General features: G+C 49.2%; 1 protein-coding gene across 1 annotated transcript in view; it reads right to left on the bottom strand.

Annotated features, from left to right (window-relative positions):
* LOC120835715 (plexin-A2) overlaps positions 1-21,731 on the bottom strand; it is a 61,503-nt gene that overhangs the window by 7,911 nt on the left and 31,861 nt on the right. The window contains exons 6-24 of the mRNA XM_078092830.1: positions 20,497-20,620; positions 19,580-19,733; positions 19,009-19,105; positions 16,314-16,428; positions 14,809-15,009; positions 14,116-14,212; positions 13,167-13,366; positions 11,821-11,972; positions 10,167-10,284; positions 9,542-9,678; positions 8,952-9,119; positions 7,733-7,826; positions 5,412-5,651; positions 4,934-5,077; positions 4,295-4,529; positions 4,003-4,145; positions 2,679-2,947; positions 940-1,006; positions 401-547 (exon numbers count right to left, since the gene is read on the bottom strand). Of these exons, the coding sequence (XP_077948956.1) occupies positions 401-547; positions 940-1,006; positions 2,679-2,947; positions 4,003-4,145; positions 4,295-4,529; positions 4,934-5,077; positions 5,412-5,651; positions 7,733-7,826; positions 8,952-9,119; positions 9,542-9,678; positions 10,167-10,284; positions 11,821-11,972; positions 13,167-13,366; positions 14,116-14,212; positions 14,809-15,009; positions 16,314-16,428; positions 19,009-19,105; positions 19,580-19,733; positions 20,497-20,620 (2,902 nt within the window). The remainder of the gene's footprint in view (positions 1-400; positions 548-939; positions 1,007-2,678; positions 2,948-4,002; positions 4,146-4,294; positions 4,530-4,933; positions 5,078-5,411; positions 5,652-7,732; positions 7,827-8,951; positions 9,120-9,541; positions 9,679-10,166; positions 10,285-11,820; positions 11,973-13,166; positions 13,367-14,115; positions 14,213-14,808; positions 15,010-16,313; positions 16,429-19,008; positions 19,106-19,579; positions 19,734-20,496; positions 20,621-21,731) is intronic.

Here is a 21,731-nt window from a genome sequence, read left to right as displayed (position 1 = left end):
GACCTGGATTCAACAGCACGAGTTGTGTGAGACTTTGTCTACAGATGTGTGCATGCAGTTGTGCCCAGGTGAGGTTTTCCCTTTGGAAGAAGAGGACTTTAGTATTTAGAACGATGCACTCGTAATGCTGTTTATGCAGATGATAAGAAAATGAAGTCTGGGTACTTGAAGGCCTTTATCAACTTGAGTTAAAGAAACGTTGTCAGTGTCTCCTTAAGCCTGACGTGATGGACGTGTGGCTGGGCATGATCGAAATGGTACAAACTATTCAAAAAAAATCACTGCCACGGCACATGACGCATGGCTGCGGATCTGTCCAGCCGCTTTGCCAAGAAGAAGAAATGGATACAGACACAGACAGTCCTTCCTCTTTTTCTTTCTTTATTTCTACATGACTCACCAGCGTCTTGTACTCGATCTGCTGTCGGATGAGCTTGTCCTCGCTGAGGGAATAGCGCGCCTCTCCGGTGATGGAGTCTATGGGTCCCTTCTCCATTTGCTGTTTGATGGCACAGAACAGCATGAAGAGAGGCTCGCCAGCACACTCCTTTTTGTTTTGGAAGGGAGCCCCGGGGGGGGGGAGGGGGGGGGTGGAGGAAAAGGTGGGAGACGGGAAAAATGAGACAGTGGAGAGAAGTGAGGGCGATCTATATTCATCAGCGCGGAGGACGGACGGGACTCAGCAAGTGCAGCGGGACACTTCAAAACTTAATAAAAACGGAGCTTTCGGCCCTTTTTCTTTTTTTTTTTTTTTTTTTTACAATTGAAAAGCCAGGGATCCATTTGACCATTAATCACTATACCGCCCAGTTAAAATGACAACACACGCTGCAGTCAATGTCAAAATCAATGGCGACAATCTCAGGGAGCGTTGTGCCAGTACATCACACTGACACCTGTAGCGATGAGGTGCGAGAGAGGTGCAAATTCCATTTGTACCTTGAGAAATTTGTGCAGCAAGAAGGCGAACCAATTTGTCAGCATCTTCTCCGCCACCGACTCCGTTCTGCGAGACAAGAAGAAAGAGCGCTCGGTTGTTAGCGAGACAGCCGCAGCGCTCTGGTTATTCTTTTACAATTCAAGACCCAAGACAACGTGGCAAACCCCTTCCCCCCCTCCCCTCCTCCCCCACTCCCACCCACCTAAAAGAGAGTTTACGGCCTCAGAGGACAAAGTGCGGCCTGTATTTGGGTCATGGCAAAGTCGTGCAGACGTAACCCTGATTGTCCACTTCAAGTAGCTTCCTCGTTTCCTCCTCGGCGTGTGTGCGCGCTCAGCGGAGGGTGGGGGGGGTCCAGGTGGGAGAGAATCTCACCATCCTCCGCCGGCGGTCTTTCAAATCGCGCGGTGGGACCATTGCATCGGCACATCAGCTCCTTCTGATCCGACGCCTGCGTTTTTTTTCCGTGGACACCGGCCCCGTCTCCCCCCCTCTGGCCTGCCGTCCCTCCGTCCCTCGCTTCGGGCCCCTCACGCGCGTCTCGACCCCGCAACCTGTATTGACTCGACTGTTGACGGCATCCCCATTAAACTGCAGAGTGCTTCCGCGGCAGCAGCAGCAGCATGTTTGGTCTAACAAGCTCTTGTTGTACCAGCTCCCATGCGAACTCATCCTCATATTTAATGAGTGCGCTTCAGATTGAGAGCGCCCGCTCGTTCAAAAGAGAGAAAAGAAAAAAAACCTCATGAAACATTCAGTAGGCCGGTCTCAGGGCTGGGAAAACAATCGGCAGATAACCAGAGGTGGAGGGAGGGAGGGAGGCGAGAGAAGGGAGGACAGGAGAGGTGACGAGGAGGGAGGGGGGAGGAGGCAGGGGGGAGGTGGGGGAGCCGAGCCGCAGCTGAATGTTTCATGAGTGGCACGCAAAGGATAAGTCGGACTGACAACGACTGCACTCGCTCTCCCCCATTTAGGTTCCCTTCCTCCCGCTCTCTGCCGCGTTCACCTCGCCCGTCCCCTCAGCCGCGATTCTCGGCTGTTTCACGGCGCCGCACAAAACCGAGGTGGGCCGCCCCCCCCCGCCGGGCCCGGTTAATCATCCGTCTCCAGAGCCGCGACCGGGCCGGAGAGAGAACAATGCACAAAAGAAGTCGTCTTTGCCAAAAAACGGATGAGCAGCGCTGATCACAACCGGGAAAGAAAAGGCCTGTGATCCTCCGGCGGAACAAACCGAGAACGCAGGGACCAATTTGGGTTCTTGGAATTTACCACTAATGTTACATGTCAAAAGCCTTCAAGTTGCATTCATAAAAAAGGTGCAACGTGTACAAACTGGCCACAATTTCAGTTGATATTTAAAAGGAAATTATATTATCAAAAACCTGCGATTCATCTAAGGTGTGTGTGTGTTTTGGTAGTTTGTTAATTGGATTAAATCCAGAGAGGGAAGAGAATAAGATATCAGTGCAATGGTGCCTGGAGTTTCCGCAGGTTGGCGGAATGTTGCGTATCCTTGATGTGAGTTACGAGTCGCCCTTGTTAAATAACTGATGAGAAATTGAGTACATTTAGATCACGGAGTAGTAGAGGTGAAAAGCTAACCGCTTCTTTCCTCTGGAGCCGGTGGATACATCTCACCACATTGTACCTTCTTGAAACAAGCCCAACATCTCCCTTCCTCTCCGACTCCCTTTTTGTAACAACTTCAAGAGACGCCACGATGCGACGGCGGGTTTACCTGCGCAGGAGTAGCTTGGGGTGGTTCTTGCTCTCCAGGTTCCGCGCTATGAGGTCGGAGAGCAGGTGCTTGAGGATGTCCGTGGCGTACTCCAGCCGCCCCTGCAGGGCCGTCATGATGAGCGAGGCGACGTAGCCGCGGTCGCGCATGGAGAAGGAGCGCTGCAGCTCCAGCGTGCGGATGAACGTCAGCAGGAAGACCTTGTTGTTCAGCAGCTGAGCGAACTGCTTCAAGGCCTTCTCCGCGTTCGCCTGGCCGCTCCCCGGCAGCTGCGGGGCGCCACGCATTCACGCACGCACACACACGGGCACGTTAGGCAACGCTCACTCAAGGGTGAGGAAAGGTCACATCGTGGCCAACGGCCGCTGGGGTGACACGTCCGTTTCCACCGAGAAACCTTCGATTCGTATGTTCTAAATCAAGCAAGGAGTTTCATCGAGGGAAAAAGAATAGGCCGTGCTGTGAACAAGTGAAGATGGTGGAAAAGTCTGGATGTTTAAATTGCAATCAGATGGGCTCTTTAGAAGAGAGGTGTTTTTGAAATGATGGCGACCATAATAAGCGCTTGATTAATAAACCGACGGCCCAATCATGACCTCAAGTACCTGGGAAGTTATTCTACAAATAATGAAAAGGCAAATGGTTCCTCATCAGAGTTTCTTCACGATGAGTTGTAGAGTGCTTCATAATTATACCCTCGAGAGCGCGATATTAATAAGAACGATGTTGGCCACGTCAAAAAGCGTTTCTACACCAGGTTCCTTTTGAATTTAATAAAAAGAATAGATGAAGATAAAGAAATTAGAATAAAACTAATGCTACCCAAGTGCGGTACAAAGAAGTCAATGCAATGTGAGTGTAGTGCATTTTGAATTTCTTGATTTGAAATGGTGGACGTGCATTTGCACGGCTTTTGTTCGGCATTCAGCCTAGTGCACGACGCCACGCCATCCTGGCGTTTCTGATGGCGAAAACACAGCTTGTCACGCCAGATGTAGATGAGTGATTTGTTTTAAATAGAAAACGAGTCCGAGACCCAAGATAGATCAAAACGGGTGAATTACTGAGTCTAAGTGAGGCGGCAAAAACTCCGAATGAAATCTGCTTCCTGCTGGTGAGGACACCTTTAAACCAACAGCCCTCAAACCACCGCCAGTAGATGACATTTGCGCCCCCCCTCCCCCGCTCTGCCCCGTCGTCAGTTTGACAGCCCCCTTTGCGTACGAGCCAAAATCAATGGCGTTTGGAGTACACTGGAGCCTTAAGGTCAAGATGTCAGAGGAATGGCAGAAACTCTATGGAAGCAGCTTCGCCGGTCTCTCACCTCCAGCTCTCTGAGCACGGGGTGGTCATCGATGCCGGGGAAGAGCACCCTCATGGCGTAAGTGCGGTAGTCCAGGTAAGGGATGCCGGCTCGGTCCAGATCACTCGTCAGCTCGTTGATGTCCGTCTGCAGCTCTGCGAAGGCTGCGTGGTGAGAAAGGTGCGCGTTTTAACAGTTGCGGAGCGCTTAAATAATGGCAAATAGTGGATGTGGCGTGTTTGGGGAGCGTCGCAGGCTAATGCAATTTCCGCTAATTTCACTCCCTAACAGACGGTGAGTTGGTCTCACTCACCCTCTTTGCACTCCAGAGCTACTCGGGACTCCAGATTGTCCATCTGCATCTGCAGGCGCTTCAGAGTGAGGTCGTTCTCGTGTGACTTCCGCCTGTAGGCCAGCAGCACTAAGACGACGATGATGAGGAGCAGCCCTCCTCCGGCCGTGATGCTGAAGATGGCAGGAAGGGTGAGCAGGCTGTCGGACCGGATGTGAACTTCTCCGGGAGAGATGTGGAGTCCTCCTACTTGGACCTGAAGAATAATAACAATAATACAGGCACAATATGAGAAAGAAAATGACAAATTTAAAGGCTGGCCTCCATTTAAAACACGGTTGCTGAAGTATCACACTGGCAAATACAATAGAGAAATGGATCGTTTTTCCTAAACAATGGCCTTTGAACAAAGAGAAAAAGAGTTCCAGACGCTTTCTTTCTACAGCTCTCGGCCTCATTGTTTGCCGGCGCGCCCGTCAATAGTTCTGGAGAGCGATGTGCCGTTAATTGGGAACCTACCAGACCATGAGTGACAGACAATGACAGAAAGCCAGCGAGTAACTGAAAGCCTGTCGGTGACCCACAAACACAGTGACGCACATCCGACACACACACACAGAGAGACAACCCGCCGCCACATAAAGACGGCGTCTGACTGACCAGTACTTTGTGCTGCCCGGTGAGGTTGGGCGGCTCGCAGAGCAGCTGAGTGTCGGACACGGTGAGGGCGCAGGGCGTCTCTCCGATCAGCACCGTGTAATTGAGCCGGGCTCCGCCGGAGGCCGAGGGCACGAGGTTGCGTCCCTGCAAACACAGTTGGAAAGGAAGCGAAACACAAACAAAACATCAAACGCGGAAGTGAGTTCTCACAATGCAAAAAGTAAACCGGGATTCATTGGCATCAGGTGGGAATCTGGTTTTTCAAATTACTGCACAGAAACTGCTCATAAAAAAATATTATGCAACAATTAAATATTTGCCCGAGGCACAAAACAGGGGAAAGAAGCAGCGCCGAGACTCCCGAGGGACAAACGAGTCCACTCTATAAATGAACAATGCGAACACAAAAAGGATAGAGTCATGGTGATGGCGGTCTACTTTTTTTTTCCCCACAAAGAAAAGGAAAAGTGCGACGTACTTTGAGTATGATTGGAGCCCCGGGCTTCTGCTCCAGAACGCCGGAGAGGCTGACGGGCTCCAGGTAAGGGTCGGGGTAGTACACGAAGCTGGTGGCGTTGTAGGTGAGCAGAGCTTGGACGTTGTTGAAGACGAAGCCGAACTCGTCCACGTGTTTGACGGCGTCCCGGTCGGCCGCGGGCTCGGCCTTCAGAGAGGGGGCGAGGCAGCTGATGGTGGTCGTGTTGAGCACCTTGCACACCTGGACAGGAGGTGATGCGGTCAACGTTCCGGCGCGCAGAATCCACAACCGGGCCGAGTGCGACCGGACAAACGCGCGGCGCATGTTTTACTGAAAGGCATTCATTCTGCCTGCAGGTCGGTCACAGGAAATGTCTTTTGATAGCAAAGACATTTTAAACCCTTTAGTCCTTTTTCATTTCCGTGCATGTGAGTAGTTTCTAGAATCCAGATTCGCTGAATAGATCCGAGCAGATGTTTCATTTCATGCCCGTACGCTGTAGAATGACTTAACATCCAGATCCAGATGTTATGAATGTTTTAGAGCCTTTAGATGCAATTCAACTTGTGTAGTAACATAAATACACAGACGACCTCTGCTCTCGTGTTGTGGACCTTCTGTCTGTAACAATATGTGACAATAGAGAGCTGCAGGGGGGGGGGGGGGGGTATTTTTGGAGTAGCAGCCCCAGGTTGTGTGAAGCCAATTTTATATAAAAGCCCTCGGTGCCGTGGTGAGGTTAATACCACATTCCTAAAACAGGTCTTTTCAATGCTATTGTTAGTTATTAGTATTTTATGATTCCCCTCAGCCATTCTTGAAAATCTCCCTCGGAATGAAACCGACGCGTTAAACCCCCCCCACCACCGAGCCGCTGGCCCGTTTTTAAGCTCCGGTTTGTGTATCGAAGGTTTTTCGCAGAAAGAAAGTTGCCTCAAGTCAATTACCCGCTTTTAGAAATCCAAACACACTCTGAGCAACTCCAGCGATGTTTTGGAGATATGTGCGATTAAAGAGACTGCCCTCATTAAATTTACCAATGACCCTCTTTCAGCAGCTGAAGCAGGGTCAAAGTTCGGCTCTAATCCCTTTAGATCTCAGTGCTGCCAGTGACACTGTAAAACATGCAGTTTTAATTGACTGGCTCAAATTCTGGGGCGGCATCATTAACGCACCATTTAATTAGCTCGGGGCGAGCCGCTCACGCGCAGCTTTGCCGCCAACACTTTCAGTGGTCTCATCGGGGTTTTCTTTCACATGCTCCCGCCTGGGCTTTATTATCGCTTATACTATTTATTTCCCCAGCTTTGGCGGCAATATAGATCTTTTAACCCAAGCAGACTCGTGTGTGTATAAATATATCATGGTGATAATGGCTCTGTCACGACCAATAACGATACTTTAATAAGCATAGTTATTGGTCTACGCAAAGCCATTATTTCCTTCATATCGTATACACCTCGTCTCCTATCTTTATTTTCCCATCAATAAAGGTCGTCTTTCAAATGTCTCCCATACACTGCAGGGCGAACACATACTCATCATTCCATTTCCGCCGCATCCTCTGCGGTTAATTGTTTGGAGTCAATTTTTCAAGAATATATGGATCTATTTTAAGGTCAAGCCAAACGTTCCTTCAGCCGGTGTGCAGCCTGAAATGCTCAGGCAATTCCCTCGCAGAGCAGAGGAATAAAGGGCTAAAGGTGAACTGGACCGATGCCACCGGGGCCCAAACACTTCAGAACAATCAATCCCTTTGAAGCAAAATGCCCGAGGAGCTCAGGCCAGCAGAATCGGCCCCATAAATCACCTCCCAAAATTGAGCTGTGTCGGTCTTTTTAAAAGATCATTTTAGAGAGAAGTCCTCTGTAGGCAATCTATGTATGGCTTCACTCTGACAATCACGCTAAACGCTGACATTTTACCAACTCGATTTTTGTCGAAGTACGACTTGTTCCTTGTCATTTTATTTAGTCATCAATCGGACCGTGTTTTCACCAGTTGAATAGTGAGATCCAGTCGGCAGCCGCACAGGGATCCTGCCGTGATGCGTCCTTGAGGCGCTACTCAAACGTCTGACTTTTATAGCTCTCTGGGTAAATGATATATCGTACTCCCGAACATTTTGTGACCTTAAAATGGAACGAAAATAGGTTTTGCGACTTGATCCGCGTGAAAGGCTTCGCGTCCCCACGGATCCGTGTTGTAAAACCTAAAACCTCCCCCCTTAAATCTCCCCGCGAGCTGCAGGTAAAGAGCGAGTTCACCGGGGCGTCTCCTGTGGAAGAGAAGTGCGGCGCATCAGCAGCTGTTCCACTCACGTTGACGGATTCGTGGCCGGCGTATTTGACTCTGACGCGCGGCTCCTGGACCACATCCAGGTTGGTGCCGGTCACCGTCAGCGTGGTGTGTCCGCTGTTTGCAGGGAAGGAGCAAGCGTTGTCATTAGAACCCGAGGACGACCCTCAATGATTTAATGAGTGTGACGGGCCGCAGACAGGCCCCCCCCACCCCTTCCCCCTCCCGACCCTACGTGTTCCAAAGGAGCTGCAGGTTTTCGGCAGGTATAGCCGGCGCGGTGGCTGGCTCTTTGTTATTGGGCAGGAGAGCCACATCAAACGGCAAAGCAGCTGGCTGCCATTTCATATTCATCCATGACTGCGTGGGGCTGGCAGGCCATGAATACGGGTGGCGCTTGTTTACATATCTGCTCTGGATGTGATTAAAATTAACAACACATTCTCTGTGCTCCACACTTTGAGCTGCAGGACCCCAAAGTGTGAAAGCTGCAAAGTATAGAAGGAGAGATGAAGCCGGGGTTGGGGGGGGTACAAGAGTGATGAAAAAAAAAAAATGGGGTGGAAACTAGCCAGTGTCGTCGGGCCTGATGGAGTGCCAGTCCTTCTCTTCTCACACTTCAAAGGGTGCCTATCAGCTTGTAGGGCCGGGGGGGGCTGCACATTCATGACGAGGGCTCTTGGTTGCAGCTCCACAAAGGCTCCACCTGTCACCAGGCGGAGGGCCAGGGCGTCTCTGGGGAGTCTGCGGGGAAGTAGTGCTGGGTAATCACACCCGCAACCAGATGAGGGGGCATCATTTATTCAGTCGGAGACACAGGCGAGGCCCCTCTCAGCTGCGACAGAGAGGTTGAAGCAGCGAATTCCCCGCAATATAAAAAATATGATTTTGGTCAACATATGATTGACGGATAGATTCTCCTTGGCTTTGCATTCATGTCTTCTCTGTGCACGGTGCACTCGGGTGTGCACCTGGTGCACGCTGGACAGGCCGGGATTTGATGACGGCGCGACTGCGACAATTAAAAATACAGTAAAAAGAGAAAATGCTATGTGAATGCAATTCATGCTCGGTTAAGAGCCCAACAAGAGGCCGGTTTCATTAAACATGCAACATGCAAGTTGAATGCCTGTGCACTGTATGATAATAACAAAAAAAAAAAGGAACACAAACACTGGAAGGTCCAGGGAACCTGCGTCCTCCCCCAAGTAGCAGCCCCCGTTACCTGTGCGTGAGCGTTACCTGGTGATGCTCCACAGGGGCTCGATGCGCTGCACCGTGGGGTCTTCTATGTACTCGAAGGCCAGACTGCCGGGAACTCTGGCCCGGTCGACGCTCAAACCGACCTGCACCGGCCCGGCACCCGTCACGGACGGCGCCGAGAAGCACACGATCTCCGCCGCGGCCCTCCTGGCGGGAGCAGCGAGAGAGAGAGAGAGACATTTACTCCCCGCCTTTTCTCATCGTGAGCCCGCCCCCTCCCCCCCCTGTCCGGAGCCTTCCTCACTACAGACACATTAGGGATGGAACACTGTAATTAGAAGCTAATGGCTTCTTCGACTCCGACCATGTGAGGCATTTTGAACTTTTAAATAGATCTCTATAAATACACGAGGAACAAAATCCACTGCTGTGGGTTTCGTCACCTTCTCACGAATCATTAATGAGACTTTTAATGCAGCGCACGAACGCTTAATTGTATCTAAAGTGTGCTTCTTTAAATAGAGTGATCTCCTGCTGTGTGGTGTAGAGATTAGAGACGGCTTAGTCTTTGATATCGTGTGGACTGTGAACCTGAAGGAATGCGTAATGTAACTGTTCCCATCGCTCACCTGTACAGCTCACAGGTCTGATTACCAAAGTACACATTGACAGCGCTGCCGGCGCCCAGGTTCTCCCCGACGATGGTCACCTTGGTGCCCCCAGATTCAGGCCCTCGGCCTGGGGTCAGAGTCAGCATGGAAGGGGTCTGCGGAGGGCCCAAGTTCATTAATGATTCATTCAGCGTAGATCAAGTAACTGCTTCTTATTAATCGTCTTTGAAGGGATTAACGTCCGTTAACGAAAGCTGACATCCAAACTCTTAAAAACATGTCCTTCTTTGGAATATAAATGGTTTAATATAGAAAGACCCTTATCAAAAAAGCTTAAGGAAAAATAATGCAGTCTTTGAAAGCAAACAAAAGTGTTCTTTGCTTGAGTACAATAAATATTCTGTCTGCATAAAAGGAAAATAATGCAGGCGGTGAGCAAACCATCAGAAACTACTTCATAATGACGATGAGCTCTCTTATGCGTCTCCCGATGCTCTGCTGAAATCTTTCTCCGTCTTTCTCTCCAATGATTGCAGAGGCTTTGATGGATGCGGTCACATGCTCGTCCTAATTCCTAGCCGGGACTCTGTGTTTGTTTCAGAACAAATGGACAAAGTAAGTGTGCTTTGAGCGGCAGACTCACCACAAAGGAGTAGAGCTGGGAGGACTGGGCCCGTAGTTCTGGTCGGCACTCGCCAACACACAGCTTAACGGGACCTGGAGCACTTCTTTCAGGGGCCGCCGCCATTTGGCACACGATCCTGCAGAGACAAAGGACACACGGGCACAAATGTAGGTGCAGAAACCAAAGGCCGTTATGCAACAGTTCACGGTGCACAGAGTGGTATACGGGGCCGCGGTCGATCCGTTCGTTACCGACATGGATCGCGTGAGCCGGGGGGAATAATCAACAGTTTAAGGTTGAACGTCACGGTGTTAAGAACACTGCTAACAACCAATGCGTGTTGACATTTATAAGAGAGCTGGTGAAGTTGCTAATGGGAAACGCACAAAGGCTCCTTTTCAGTCACGTGTGTGTTTTTGAGGCTTTGCTCAATGACATTTAGTATTGGCCGGATGTTTGCATGTAATCTTGAGACCGATGAATAAGTCTTGTTGTTTTGAAGTAGATGTGTTCACAGCAACAAGATTTGTTTAGATTATTTCCCAATCATTTAGATTGTGTTCATAAAGAAAGAAAAAAAGACTTCACAAGGCTACAACTAAAAGCATAACAATTTAAATCGTCCATATCAGACCGGTTATGATTTTTGTAGAACGGCCACTGTAATTAAGAAACTGAGGCCTTTATCTGTATTTGCTATCGTTCACAAACCGTGACTTGTATAATCTGTTGCGCCACTACATACAAGTAGCAACAAAGCAGGCAAACACACACACACACACAGGCAGACTCACTGCGCTGTATCACATTTGTTACTAATTGCACAGGGGGGGGGGGGGCTCTGCTGGCCGGTGTGATTGAGGCAGAATTTCATAGAAGCTGTGCGTCAATATAGACGGTCATCTTTCTTCCTAATGGAAAACCTCTAACAGCAATGTAACTCAAATGATAAACCGCACCCCTCGCCGTCTTCAGCACGACTGCCACCCACCATTACCTCCGGTTGCCATGACAACATAGGGCTTTCTTCAATAAATCAGTATTGCCTGTCAGGTCAATAAGATAAAGTGTGCCATGAATAAGTCATTATAGCAACTGACCCCATGCTGAAATTAATAGGCGTAACAGTTGTAGTGCCGTGTTTTAAAGCGCTGTGTGTGCCGCGTGGATGGCCCCGCTGCAATAAGAGCACGATGAATCGTCCTTGCTCATCCCTTCCATTCATACATCACAGGAGTTTTTCCAATTTTCAGCTGGCACATCCCTTCCTTTTTTTTTTTTTTTTTTTTTACAAGGATATAAATAAAGTCCCTGCAGCCTGAAGCCAATCGCATTACATGGCTGTGAGAGAAACACATGGCTAACATATTGTCCCTCCAGTCAGCGGCATGCGGCGCATTTCAATTACAGCTGTGCCGACAGCCTCATAACGACACAAAGACTGTCTCTTCCTTTGGCTCCGACTGCACCAGAGCAATGCAAAGCCCCTCACACAATCCTACAACCTGACGAGGCGTCGCCGGGCTTCCGCCTGCTCACAGATTCTACTGCCGACTGTGACTGAGAGAAAGAGATATTTCTTTTTTCCGTGTGTTTGTACCTGTACTGCATGTTTATGTACGGTACAGTGTGATCCCCCCAGGCGTCGGGGGAGGGGAAGGGTCTCTCTTACTGTTCTGCGGTGATGTATCCTTCCTCCTGAGGGATGCACTGCACACCCGCCACCTCCACGTTGCCCTCCAGCTCAGAGAAGGATAGACCCAGGTTCAGCCCCTGGATGGTGACCAGCGTGCCCCCCTCCTGAGGGCCCGCCACTGGACTCACCTGCACAGGAAGGAGCATCGGTTGTATTTAAGAGGTGACATCATTGGTTTGAAGCCTTGAGTCGTGCATCCTTGCCGTGGCCAATCTTGTTTGTTTCTTGGCATCCGGATGTGACACCGAAGGGTGGAGCCAAGTTCAACCGGACGCTAAATTCCGAACACTTTTAGTAAACATCAGGCTGTAATGAAGAGGACTTCAGCCAGCGCCCATAAACTCGTGTTTACTGAGGAAATATATAACCAAAGATTTGACCTTCACCCTCAAGAGACATATTGGTTAAAGGACACGTGAACAACAACAACAACCAGCGCAACCCAGGAGTGCTAATTCAAACGCAGGAACATTCAAGGATCTCTGTTACTACATGACCTGAATGACTGAGAATCTCCATCTCTCTTTAAACATTAAGTAGATTTACCTTAATTCCAGGATTATTTTTTTTAAAGTTTTGAATCCCCCATAATTCCAAACAATCTTGCCTGAATAATGCAGTGAATAAGCAAACCCTGAGAACCCCGTTGGCAGTGTCTCACCCGCGGAGCAGCACCGGAGCCCCTTCCCCTGCTCTCCAGAGCGCCGCTCTGCCGCAGCTCCTTCAGAAACGCTAACAATGTGACGGGGACATCAAAGGCTCGCGGCTCTTTGAAGTGGAGGAGCCCTGCGTCCCCGCGCCTGACCCTCTGCGCCTCATTCGGGGGGAATGAGCGGGAGTCTGTGGCATAAAAGATCCATCGCCGCCCCCTAACCGCCTGGACCCGTTTTAGCGGTCGACCACGTAAGGTGTTCGGCTGCCGTTGGATAGAAATGCGAGATGGACTCGGGTTAAACCGGCAACATGGACGGGGCGTTGGAAGTTTGTCACAGATCAAATGTGTTTGTCGTATCCTGAATAGACGCATCGCGGTTAATCCGAAATTTAGAAGCACCGGGCTTTTGTTGGAGGCCTTTAGCCCCCAAACTAAACGGCAGAACTCAAATGGTTGTTTCTGAGCATAAAAACACATGAATCTAAGTTTCAGCCACCTTAACAAACGGCTCCATCTATCTTTCCCCGTCTCATCTACGCTTTGAATTTAGCTTTTTCTAACGCAAACCCAAACCACAGAAACAAGACCATCCGCTCTACCCACCGAGCCGCAGCCGCCCCGCAGCATAAGAGTGACCGATGTCATCAACCACAAACGCGCCACTGACCTCGGTGATCCGCGGGTTGGTGCACTTGACGTTCCTGCTCGACAGGTCCAGCCAGCGGCTGGCGTAGGGGGACACGGGGGGACAGTGCTGCCTCATGGTGCATCGGCCCTCGGCGCCGCACCAGCCGCACTGGAACTTCCTCTCCGCCCGCAGACACATGCCGCAGCTGTCCCGCTGGGCGCCGCACTTGTAGAGGTGCACTGTGGGCGAAGGCCGAGGGCATCTGGTCAGTCAGACGAGTGTCAATGCGGATGATTTGAAGAACGTTGCGGCTATGAATAGCTTGTAAGCTAAATGTCAAGCATAGAATGGGCTCTAAAAGCGCCAGCGGGAAGTCGTGTGACAGTTCGATTGAGTCAAACAGCGGGTGTTTGCACTCAATTCCTAAAAAAAAAAAGATCTGCCTAAAACCGTGGAGAGTCAACTTGAGGATTCACTTAAATTTGTGAAAAGGCATGTTTGTTTAAAATCCCGCTTCCATGTATTCAGGGAAAGGATGGCGAGGTAATCCAATAAACCTTTCTTTGAAGTCTGTCTCCTACATCCTCTTTCCTGTAAGTAGCCTGTATTTATGCCCATATAAAGTAACTTGCCCGTATAATGACGAGGCCTGTTAAAATTCATGGCCATCCCTGTGTACATCCATGGCAACGGGGATGCGTTTACTGCACAACCCACAGCGCAAACTGACAAACACCTTTTCTTGTATGATGATGGAGAGGAAACCAATAGCAGCCGCCAGAGCCAAACTGAGCAAAATGTGAAGATTCACCCTTCACCCCTCCCGGCAGCCCAGTGATTGGCTGGTTTTTGATAACACGCGCTGTTATTGTGAACTTTCTCTCAAGGCCCTTTGGAAGCCTTGAATTAGTCTCTATGACCCATCTATCCCCAACGGATTGAGTGCTTTACACTTCTATGGGCTGGCAGTGATGGATTGCAGAGGCACCTTTAATCTTCTCGGGATTGTCGATGATGAAATTGCCGTTCCATACGATGGAGAGGTCCACTGCCAGGTCACTGATCTTCCCACCCTCGTACAAGTACTGAAAAGAAGAGTCAGAGAGTGAGGGAGTGTGAGGGAGTGTGCGGTAAGTGGATCCAGGGAGAGAGAGAGAGAGAGAGAGTCCAAGTGAGACAGAGGATGCGATGAAAAAGAAACAAGTTAGAGTGCAGGAAAATGAGAGAATAAAAGGGCAGGAGAGGCTTTTAGCCATCTGTCATTTCTGCCATGGTTGTTTGCTCCCTTCCTCTTTGACATGTAGGGACTCAAACCCTGGCTGGAGTGACCAATCATCCACATCTGAGGAAAATGGCCTTTTCATACACTGCCACGGATCGGCAAGATATGATTTGCATTGAAATACTTAGCACTTACTTAGACATGTTTGTGTTGATTTCAGGGTTTCCATCTTTTTCATTTTAGTTTCTTTCAACTTTTCCCTCCCTTTCCTTGAAAAAACGCCCGGCACCTTTTGCCACCCCTCTCGCTCTCCCCCTCCTCCTCCACCTTCCCCTCAGTATGCTCGGCGCGTCGGGCGCGCCCGCCGATGGACCCTGTGCACCTTGCCTACGCAGCATCCAAGCTGTCTGCCTGGCTTGACAGCTGTGAGGCTCCCACTGGGAGTGTTTGGGGTCATACCGAGCTGTTCTGGCACTGCACGCTGGTGCTGTTGAAGCGCAGCGCCGTGACGCGGTGGATGACACCCTGCACGTGCACCACGCACTCGTAGCCCCGCTGGCCCGACTGCGGCTGCGGGAGGTTCCGGGCCCTGAGCGTGATGGGTCGGACCTCACCGGCCGGGAGCAGAATTTCCCCAGAGTGAAGGAGCTGAGGGCAGTCCTGTGCGAAGAGCATACAAACACATATTTGTATTCACAGGAAGAAAATATCTTGTTTCCCCTTCAGAAATGAATTGAGTCATCCTTCTACAGTATCTGGTTATCTATTTTTAGTATGTATCTTTCTATCAATGCATATCTGCAGCGCTACACACTCACCAGCCACTTTATTCGGTACACCTTGTTAATAAAAGCCTTCAAAACCGCCTTAATTCTCAGAGATTTTGGTCCATATTGACGTAGTTGCATGCCACCATATCCGAAAGGTGCTGTATTGGATTGATATGCGTTGACTGTGGAGGCCATTGGAGTACAGTGAAGTCATTGTGATGTTAAAGGAACCAGTTTTTCATTATATGAGCTTTGGTACATCGTGCATTATCCTGCTGGAGGTAGCCATCAGAAGATGGTTCCACGTGTTGTGAGTTCATGGTATTCTGCATTCCTTGGTTGAAACGAGTGCTTATTTAAGTTACTGTTGCCTTTCTATCATCTCCAACCAGTCTGCCCGTCCTCCTCTGACCTCTCGCGTCAACAAGGAATTGTTTGTCCACACGACTGGAGATTTTCTCTCTTTCAGACCATCCTCTGTGAACCCTAGCGGTGGTCGTGCGGGGAAATCCCAGGAGGTCAGCAGCACTCGGACCAGCCCGTCTGGCACCAACAATCACGTTCAAAGTCACTTAAATCTCCTTTCTGATGCTCGGTTTGAACTTGCACCTGAACTTGAACCTGCCTATATGCATTGAGTTGATTTTCTGATTCGCAATTTGTATTAACAAGCATTCGAACAGGTGTATATGAAGTGGCCGATGAGTGTACTTTATCTGTGTAATATTGATCTGAAGAACTGGAGGCATTACTTCTCTCATTCCATGATGGCATGTTTATCCCTATTAGCCCATTCAGCATTGCTTGGACAGTCTAGCAGTGAGGCTCTGGGAATAACAATGACAGCCAATTAGTCTTCCACTTTGATCCAGGCCTCAGCCGCTGAGGCGATGGATTGGATGTATCCTCTGGGTACATGCATGGTACCCAGAGGATGAATCCTGATGACTTTGGTGATCCTCTTATCTCTCACCTTGAACCATCAGCAGGTCGAGCTTAAGGTCTATTTAAATGTTTGAAAGTCAACTTGACTGAACCAAACCGTGGCACAGACATTCATATTTGCAGGACAGTGAATGCTAATATTTGGACTTTAAGGTGTCACGGAGGAACAGATAAATGGAGCTCCCGGAGGCTACATGCTAACCAGCTAATGAAACAGTAACTGTTAATGTTAATCGCAGCGCTCATTACCTCTGAAGCGTTGACTCTGCCCTCCTGGAAGGAACAGCTGCTGGGGTCGTGGGTGCACAGGTTACGGTATTTACACCAGTGGCAACGAAAAGTGCTGTTTACACAGGACAGACACCTGCAGGGACAAAGGAACGCATTACTGCCCGGCATGCACAACCTTAATAATTCCTCCTGGATATTGAGTTGGCTTGGCTTTTTGTTTAAAATGTATTTCCCACTCATCACCCACATCTTCCTCCCCTGGGTGAAGATGATTGAAAAGAGGAGACGGGTGGAGGATTAACGCTTTGAGCTCAATTCATCATGCCGATGTGTTTTTCTGAAAAATCAGATGTCCCCGTTTTCTATGCAGACAGCAATGAATTGTGGTCTTCTTGTCAGGGATGACAGTAAATGACCTTAGGTGTGAAATCTTGGCAGGAGAGTCCCTGTCTCTTAAAGCCTACTTCATCAATTTAAAGTCAAAAAGATGTACAGGTTTTTTTTTTGCTGGTGAACGTATTTTGTATTTGGTAAACAGCAGCCAGCGGTCAGTCGTGGATTACAGTCGTGTTGAACCTTGTCGGACAGAATTTAATCCCACTTCATCCAGCAAACTGGGGGAGGGGGGTGGGGGGCTGATTGTGATACAACTTTGTGCGGAGGACTGAGAGATGAGGGACAGCGAGAAACAGAGATGGGTGATTCGGAGGCTGTTGATACACCAACAATATTAGAGCTGACAATTGAACGTATCCTGTTTTCTTGTCGGGGGGAGGGGGCAACGCAGGCTTTGCTGTGTATAATGGAGGTGTGCAGAGAACCGATCCGTGCTCTATCGGAGTCGCGCTCTCCTGAAACTGTTCATGCAATGAGAAACTGTGAAAACCACCATCAGCGCCACGATACCAGCGGCTCACAGCGAGCTACAAATGCCAATAAATGTAGTGCAGCACCATTACATTTTGATATTAATTAGCTGCCCGAGGCCAGCGTGGACATAAAAATGTGTGGCTGTGTGTGAGAAAGGCATTTGGGGGGATGGAGGGGGAGAGAGAGGGGGAGGGGGGGGGGGGGGGTCGGGTATTAATAGAACTGGACTGGCAGGGAGCTGCAAACACTGGATAATTAATTATGGAGGTTGATGTGATGCCGAGGTGGTGCCGGTAGTCGGGGAGGTGGAGGGAAGAGGTGCTTGGGGAAGAGTGTATTTGGTTTGAAATATTAATCACAGGGGGGTCACGGGGTCGGCCCGCAGCTAATGGAGGCCGTATTGGCGCGGCGGGGAACGCCATGAGCTTCCGACTGTTTCCCTCTAATGGCTTCACACGGTTCTATTAAAGCATTCATGTCGCAGTCAGAGAGAATTTTGAATAGGTGGCGTGTTTATCCACCGTGGGCTAATTTCCAAGGTTCGGCTATGAATACAACATCAATCAAATGATTCCTCCTCGAGTGAACTTATTGTGTATCCTCGCATCCAGCTTTTTGCGCTCTGGGTGGAGGGAAATTCACAGTAGAAGGTTAGCAGAGTGTGTGTGAAGAGCTGTAAGCTGAAATCTCTGTAACACCTTGAAAAAATAAAGGAATTATCGCTTTCCCTTTCTCAGCTCTCCCTGTCCACAAATGTGTCCACAAAAATTCAAAAAGGAAAAACATGATTCAAGTCTTTTGACTTAACTAATTCAACATTTGGCCTTTCCGGAGGTCCGTTGAGCTGTGAAAAGGTTGCTGGTTTACAGACGCATTTGAACACTGACAAATTGGCATTCATCCAGTGGTGTAGTCTACATCAGTGGTTCTCAACTGGTCTGGCTGCGGGACCCACCATCACCTCTTAATGACAAGCCGCGACCCAAAGCGAGGAACATTCACAACTTCTCCAATTTATTTAATGAAAATATGGTGCAGTTTGAAGCTGAGATAGTGTGGAGACAGAATACGTATGCCAACACAAAAACAAGTTTAATGAAAAAACAAAACAGCCAGCTGTTGATTCTAATTTTTATTTTCCCGGGCAAAAACGGGTCCGCGACCCACCAGCTGAGAATCACTGGTCTACGTGATACGCAGGTTTACGCCGTATACCAACCTAACAAAAGCGCGATGATACGTAACAACACCGTTGTGACAGAACGTTCAGTCGATCGCTAATTGCTAATTGCTATTCAGCTGTACAGCTGACATTAGCATAATGGCTCAAAGTCAAAGCAGGTCGGGAAATTGATATTGGCGAGACAAAACGGACGAGTGTTTAAATCAGGCGCTCGTTAATTTGCATCACTGTATCCATCTTCAAGGCGATCAAGACTAAAAGGTCTCCGCTCAAACAACGGTCAGGCCGGGATGCTCAGGACAATCACAAAGGGGTGTGTGAGTCTGCTGCTTATCCATATTATAGTTATGAACATACATAAAGGTGTCACATGTACGCTTTAGCTGTATTAAAGCAACGGAAAGAGTGACTAGTTACTTGTATTTAATGCTTTAGGCAATAAGCCGCACACAAACTGGCAGTTTAAGCAAAGTCAAAGCAAACAGGCCGAGGCAAATGCATCATGTTGATCCGAATGAAACCTGACAGGTCAATTGAACTCTGAGGTTTCCAAACGGGCCAATCTTAGACAGAGTTGGGAGCCTCAGTACATCCTTGCACTAAAGGATGTGTGTGTGTGTGTGTGTGTGTGGACGGGGGGGGGGGGAGGGGGGGACTCACGTCTGATGGGTGCTGCAGTTGAAAAACTTCACCTCTGTGCTGGCGACCATCTGACCCGTCTCCTTTGAGTTCAGGCGAAGCTCCACGCCGGCCCAGTCTGAGAGAGAGAGCGAACACAATGAGTGAAAGGATGGAGAGGGAATTTGAATGATGTGTGAGAGAGAGACAGAGAGAGAGAGAGAACGAGAGGGACGAAAAAAAAGGGTGAAAGAAGAAAAACAATGTGCGAAAAGAGGAGGTCAAAATGAAAAAGGAACCGTTAATTCTTTTATCGCACTTCTGTAAAGAGCCACCTGGTGTGTGCGTCTCTGCCGGGGCATATTGCTGTTGTCGTGAGAAAACCTTCAGTCATAAACTTCAATTGGAGGATTACTGTATATGCTCTGAGGAAATCCTGCAGCTCCTTGGTGCTTATGAAGCCCCTTGAGTAAACAAAAAATGCAAGTTGGTCGACCTAAAGGGAAAGCTTTTCTTTTAAAAAAAAATTATATTATAAGTTTTTCACCTGGAATTGGAATCCCCATCGATTTTATTTTTTTTGTTTATTGACACACGAGACGTCTGAGCTCACCTTGTCCCTCCGGTATCCTGGGAACCTCCTTCCCAGCCGGCGACAGACACATGACCCTGTTCCCGTTGACGTGACCGTCCACTCGGGCCTGCCGCCCAAATGAACAGGTGATTCCAGCGGAAAGGTCCGGAACGTTGTTCACCTCCAGCAGAAGCTTAAAAGAATCAGCAGAAGGGCAAATTGAAGCAGCTTTCCATCTGGCTCTGTCCAAGGATAACCAAATCCGCCCTCCTTAAACTCAATAATTAACACGTTAAGTCCTGGTTTATGGGGCCGTACGAAGGCCGGCCGGTGAGCTATTTTGCCCCGTGGCCCTCGACCCGACCCCCGGGAAAGCGGTTGAAGATGAGATCATTGCTCCTGGCCAAGCAATTCAACCCCCTTTTGGGAAAACGGACTCGTTATTTTTTTTTAGACTTCTGTACAAAATGAAAAAGACGACACACACACGAGAGTCGAGGTGGTGGAAGTGGAAGGCTAAGCTAATCTAATTGGCTTTTTGGCTCCAGCGGCACATTTAACACACCGATACGAGAGCGGCGTTATTCATCAAATGAAACCGCAAATAAGTCAAGCTGCTCCCTTAAAATAATCCTCAGCACAAACTCTGCTTCACTCCTCTGTGCTCTTGGCTACTGCACAAAAAACAACAGTTTTAAGCCTTTAGGTAATGCAATCAACCTTTTGGCACGTGACATCGTAAACAACCCTCGCTTCTCCCAGCCTAGCATTTGCCTCTCATCCCACAGTACATGTATTTAAGCCACAATAAATAAATTTGATAGATATAGATAGAATAGATCTGATCTTCTCAGGCTTATGCTCACTGTGCACCGGGCTGCTGTACGAGGCTACTCTCAGTGATTGCTCATAAACATGGCGAGTGGAGCGACGGGCGGAACGACAAGCGGACTCACGGGGACGCTGTGTGCTGACACGGCGATGCTGTCCGGGTGAGCGATAACCTTCACGCAGCGCTCAGTGTCGGTGGCGAAACGGAAGGCCTCCTCCGCCCTCGGACACCGATCCCTCCTCGAGCACCTGTGGAGCAAGAAGGACTCATTGTTAGATATTTAACGGTTTCTATGAACCAAAGATGGCTCTGCCATCCATGTTAGAGTCGCTGGGAGGAGCCTTTAAAACTGGTTGCCAAATTTTTAGAAAGTTGTCTATTTCCGTGGTGTTTATTCTTCATGCTTGTCATCGGTGCACCACATTAAAGCATGCAGACGGTATGTCCCTGTTAAGATGGCTTCTGATCACTTGGTCGGATCGTTCCCTTCACGTTGTTATTCCGCTTTTCTGCAGAGCACATTTCACCGAATGCAACAGTTAAATTCCTAAATCCCCAACAGGCAATTAAAAGTAAGACGTTAAAGGGTTGGCGCCACGATGCGACCTGAGACTAAGCTTGTAAGAGAGAATTAGGCCACATTTAAAGTAATGGTAAGGGATAGAGAGAATTTCCAAAACTTTGAATAATTTGTCTGGTTGTAGAAACGGGGCTTTGTTGTTGGGATTGTTTTTAATGTGGTTGCATTGATGCAGATTTCTTTGAAAGAGGCCCTGTGCGGGTTCGGTCCCTGCAGGCACAGATAGTAACATGCATTAAAAAGAACAAGAATCTCTCAGCCGTGGAGTTAAATCGTAATGGAAAATTTAGATAGTGCTTTGGCTGAACACCACCATCTCTTTTCTTTTAACAGTGTAATGCGCACAGCGAGGGGAGATAGTGCTTAATACGCTCTCAGATGCTGCTGAGGGGGTGGCACCTCCTGAGAGAGCTCAAAGAGCGCCGAGGCTTCGGCTGTAATTACAACACAATAAAAAGGCGGGATGGAAGCGGCGGGGACAGCTGCTGCCGGCTCGGCTGCTTGGGGCGACCCGGGAGCCGCGGGCGGGCGGACGGGCGGACGGGCGGTCACCTTCTGACCACTCATCAACTGAAGTGCCTCCGACCGAAAAAAAGAAAAAAGGGACACCTTTCATCTCGGACTGTCTTTCATCGCCTTCCTTTCTGTCTCTTTTGTTCGTCGCTTTTTGTCCGATGGAGCCGTTTGTTCCCTTCACACACCCCCCCCCCCCCCCCACCCCCAGGGTTAGGGTTAGTCAGATGGGTGCCACGAGTGGGAAAGTGAGATCGTGAAAGAGA

Source organism: Gasterosteus aculeatus, chromosome 17 (genome assembly GCF_964276395.1).
Source record: "Gasterosteus aculeatus chromosome 17, fGasAcu3.hap1.1, whole genome shotgun sequence".
NCBI lineage: Eukaryota > Metazoa > Chordata > Actinopteri > Perciformes > Gasterosteidae > Gasterosteus > Gasterosteus aculeatus.
The sequence above is the reverse complement of the archived record's forward strand: the minus strand, read 5'-3'. Positions and strand labels throughout refer to the sequence as shown.